We start from the raw sequence: 1503 nt of genomic DNA on the forward strand, positions 1-1503 counted from the left end.
GAGTCAGAACAGAACCACAGTCACTATACAAAATATTAAATCTAGTTTCAAAAACTGCACGGGTACTCGAACGAATTCCTCAGTTAGGAATCAGAACAGAACCAGTCACTATACAAAATATTTAAAATCTAGCTTCAAAAACTGCACGGGTACTCGAACGAATTCCTCAGTTAGGAGTCAGAACAGAACCACAGTCACTATACAAAAAGATATAAATCTAGTTCAAAACTGTACGGGTATTCCACAACTACTATCTCCACACAGTTACAACAGCAACTAAAACAAATGTTATGTTATGCCCAGGACAAAAGTGAACAGTATTCCATTCAGGAAGCCGCCAGTCCCCCTTCCGAGTGATTCACAAGATGTGGGAAGGAGTCTCTGGGTTTAATGATCATTATTACTATGAGAAATGCATTTTTTTCCGCCTCGCCAGCTTTCAGGTGTGGCCTGGATATTGTATTCACTCGGTTTTTTCCACGACGGGAAGCCTGTGGTAACGTCTTCAGACTGCCGGTATTCCTTGTCTTCTATTTCCTGTGGATATCCCTCCTTCTTTGTCTGTATTCTGTTATTCACACGCATGTGCATGCTTGAAAGAATAGCATGCTTTTGATACCGACTTGTAAGGTGAGTATAGGCTTCTGCATGTTTGTTATTCAACCGACTTTTGAAAAGAGACATAACAATATCATATATTATGTACAGCATAATTACGAAATCACCAGTCTATTTATCCGTTTGCCCCTATAGTTTCTTCGCTTTATGCATGTTGTCTTTATCTTATGATAGGACGTGTCAATGCCCCTCATCCCCCATCCCCGAAACCACCCTATTATTTGGAACTGTCCCCCTCTCTTTCCCACATTTTCCCTCTTTCCCTCCCTACCTCTCTTATTTCCCTCCTCCTCTTCCTCCTCCTCCTCCTCCTCCTCCTCCTCCTCCTCCTCCTTCTTCTTCTTTTTCTTCTTCTTCTTCTACACTCTCCTTCTCTCTCCTTCTCATTCCTTTTTTAATGCCCCCCTTTCCACACACACACACACACACACACACACACACACACACACACGAAAGCAAATCTCAACCCCCCCTCACACACACACACACATACACACACAACACACAGACACAAACGTAAAATTAAATAATTTTTTAAAAATCCACCATCCGCTCCGCTCCCAACTTACCCGAGGAAGAACTATCTACAAGAACAACAGCGAGGCTCACGCCCACCGCCACGCCCACGAACAAAACCACGACCACCGCTATGAGCAGCGCGTCGCGGGTACGTAGTCGCTTCCGGCTCCACCCCCTGTGTGCGCAGCCTCCCAGCGCAGGGGCGGTACCCGGGGTGGGCGGTGGCGGGACGATGTTGCTCTCGGAGGAAGACGACGTGCTGCTGTTTCTGTTGTTGTTGTTGTTGTTGTTGTTGCCTTTGGTGGTGGTGGTGGTGGTGGTGGTGGAGGAGGAGGCCAGCGGGTTCGCCTTGCCGTCGCCGTCCTC

The 1503-nt window shown here is 46.7% G+C and overlaps 1 protein-coding gene across 1 annotated transcript in view; it reads right to left on the reverse strand.

Moving 5' to 3' along the window:
• The window catches only part of LOC101863910, a gene marked incomplete in the record, with an annotated part of 280465 nt that overhangs the window by 79723 nt on the left and 199239 nt on the right, over positions 1–1503 (reverse strand). The window contains 1 exon segment of the mRNA XM_005101353.3: positions 1188–1503. Coding sequence (XP_005101410.2) covers positions 1188–1503 — 316 coding nt within the window.

This window comes from Aplysia californica, unplaced genomic scaffold (assembly GCF_000002075.1).
Source record: "Aplysia californica isolate F4 #8 unplaced genomic scaffold, AplCal3.0 scaffold00279, whole genome shotgun sequence".
NCBI classification, from domain to species: domain Eukaryota; kingdom Metazoa; phylum Mollusca; class Gastropoda; order Aplysiida; family Aplysiidae; genus Aplysia; species Aplysia californica.